General features: G+C 54.0%; 1 protein-coding gene across 1 annotated transcript; it reads right to left on the bottom strand.

Moving 5' to 3' along the window:
* Positions 1-324: 324 nt before the first annotated feature.
* ADRB2 (adrenoceptor beta 2) lies at positions 325-2377 on the bottom strand. The gene has a single exon (XM_007447489.1). The coding sequence runs from the start codon at positions 2134-2136 to the stop codon at positions 877-879; it is 1260 nt and encodes a 419-aa protein (XP_007447551.1). The 5' UTR covers positions 2137-2377; the 3' UTR covers positions 325-876.
* Positions 2378-2548: the final 171 nt, after the last annotated feature.

Below are 2548 nucleotides of genomic sequence, written 5' to 3'. Positions count from 1 at the left end.
TGGGTGGTGGGGGCACATGAAGGGACACAACAGATGCCCTTAACTCTGTTTCCATGAGTCAGTGTTTCTGATGTTACAACACAAGAATAATACCCGTAGGAAGAGCAAGATGAGCTGTGCTCAGGGTGGGCAGAACTGATGTGGGGGCACCAGCGTCAGGAGAGATACAGGTTTACAATAGCAGATTCAAAGGCAATGAACAGGTTAAGCAATCAGTGCGTGTCATTCCACATTAAGTCACTGGGAAGTTATTGCAAATAGTTACCTGCGGTTTTCAGTGGGGGAGGCAGCCACACTCCAGTCAAGGGGTTTTGGAGAAACAGGTGCAATTAAGTCATGGTCAGACAATTTATTTACTGTAAACTTTAGACTTTGCTCAGGAAAACAACCAAAGCTGCCCCTCAAATCCCTGCCTACAACACCCTGTTTGAGCAAATAAGAGGGGCGGGGAGAGTCCATGTTCACAGCAAAAGGTCCAAGAGACTCGAGTTTGTCCAGTCCAAGGGTGCAGGAAGGAAGGTCTCCTTCAGACACAAATTACCAGCAGCAGTATATTACCCCTAATACTTGATCAGTGAGGTAGATATGCGGGAAAAGTCATTAAAACATAGCAGCCCCAGGTCCTCTGAGACTGAAGCCCTTCAGACATAAACTTACAAGTTCCATGCAAAGAGGAACTGAACTGTACAAGAAACAATCACTCAAATACATTTTCTCTTTTTTACAACTTAAAAAAATAAAAAGGCAGAAGGATATCCTTCCTCCTGCACATCTCTATACAAGTTTATTCTAAATTTATTACACTCAAGTTAAATAGTCTGTTTGGTGTTTTGTTGGGTGGGGGGAGAAGAGGTCTTAAAAAGTAGAAAAAGCGCATTACAGCAGTGAGTCGTTTGTACTACAGTTCCTCCCTTGCGAATCAGTGCTATCATTGGGCATAGTACCTTGCCGGTTCACAAAGTCTTCCATGCCTGGGAGATCCTCACACAGCAGTTCACTGTCTTTCTCCTCCCCCAGGTGATATCCACTCTGTTCCCCTGGGTAGTCAGTTCTGCCATTGCTGTTGCTGGAGCAGCCATCCCCAGAGGCCTTCAAGGAAGACTTGCGCTGCCGGCACAGGAGCTCCTGGAAGGCAATCCTGAAATCTGGGCTCCGGCAGTAGATAAGGGGATTGAAAGCAGAGTTGACATAGCCCACCCAGTTTAGAAGGATGTAAACTTCCTTAGGGATGAGGTTATCCTGGATCACATGCACAATGTTGACAATGAAGAAGGGCAGCCAGCACAGGGTGAAAGTGCCCATGATAATGCCTAAAGTCTTGAGGGCTTTGTGTTCCTTCAAGCAGAACTTGGAGGCCCTGCGTTGTCCGGGCCCGCTCCGCCCATCCTGCTCCACTTGGCTGATGTTCTGGGCATGGAAGCGGCCCTCAGATTTGTCGATCTTCTGGAGCTGCCTTTTGGCTACCTGGAAGACCTTGGAGTAGACGAAGACCATGACCACCAGGGGCAAGTAGAATGACACAATGGAGGAGGCAATGGCATAGGCTTGGTTCGTGAAGAAGTCACAGCAGGTCTCCTTGGCATAGCAGTTGATGGCTTCCTGGTGGGTGGCCCGGTACCAGTGCATCTGAATGGGCAAGAAGGAGGTAAGGCCAGACACGACCCACACCATCAGAATGACCACCCGGGCCTTATTCTTGGTCAGCAGGCACTGGTACTTGAAGGGTGATGTGATGGCAAGGTAGCGATCCACGGCGATCACGCACAGGGTCTCAATGCTGGCCGTGACGCACAACACGTCAATGGAAGTCCAAAACTCACACCAGAAGTTGCCAAAAGCCCACATTTTCATGAGGATGTGGCAGGCCCCAAAGGGCACCACCGCCAGGCCCATGAGCAGGTCAGCACAGGCCAGGGAGGTGATGAAGTAGTTGGTGACTGTCTGCAGACGCTCGAACTTGGCGATGGCTGTGATGACCAGCACGTTTCCAAACACGATGGCCAGGACGATAAGCGACATGACGATGCCCATGCCTACCACCCACGCCTCGTCCCGTTCCTCTGTGACGTCTTGGTCCGGTGCGTGGCTTCCGTTGGGCGCCAGCAAAAAGACGCTGCGGTTCCCGGGCTGCCCCATGGCGCGCAAGCTGGCAGGTGAGCGCACTGGCGGCCAGCGCACCAGCCGCCCTCAGCGAGCGGACCTCCGGCGGGGCGCTGCGGGCAGCACGCGGGCACCTGGAAGCCTCATTCAGCGGCCGTGGGGTGGGTGTGGTGGGGGCGCGTGGTGTTCTCAGCTCCGGGGGTGCTCTGGGCTCGCGGTGCCAGTCAGTCCCAGCCTGCGCTCTGGAGAAACAGCCTCGGAGTGCGCGCTGCCCGTTATGGGCACAGGGCTTTAGGGGAACTGCCCTCCCCGTGACGTGCTGGAACTTTTGACCAATCGCGTGTGCGGGAAGCCCTGAAGGGGCGAGGCCCTCCACCCCTTCCCTCCTCTCTCCCGCCCCCTCCTGGGGTTGGCCCGGGCGGGGCACCCCCCCACCCCCGCCCCCACC

The sequence above is a fragment of the Lipotes vexillifer genome, unplaced genomic scaffold, assembly GCF_000442215.2.
Source record: "Lipotes vexillifer unplaced genomic scaffold, Lipotes_vexillifer_v1.1 scaffold1009, whole genome shotgun sequence".
In the NCBI taxonomy this organism is placed as follows: domain Eukaryota; kingdom Metazoa; phylum Chordata; class Mammalia; order Artiodactyla; family Lipotidae; genus Lipotes; species Lipotes vexillifer.
Note: the sequence above shows the minus strand (reverse complement) of the source record. Positions and strands in the feature narration are given on the sequence as shown.

Excerpts from the sequence above, each read along its gene's own strand:
- ADRB2 (XM_007447489.1), bottom strand. The coding sequence starts at position 2,136 with ATGGGGCAGCCCGGGAACCGCAGCGTCTTTTTGCTGGCGCCCAACGGA.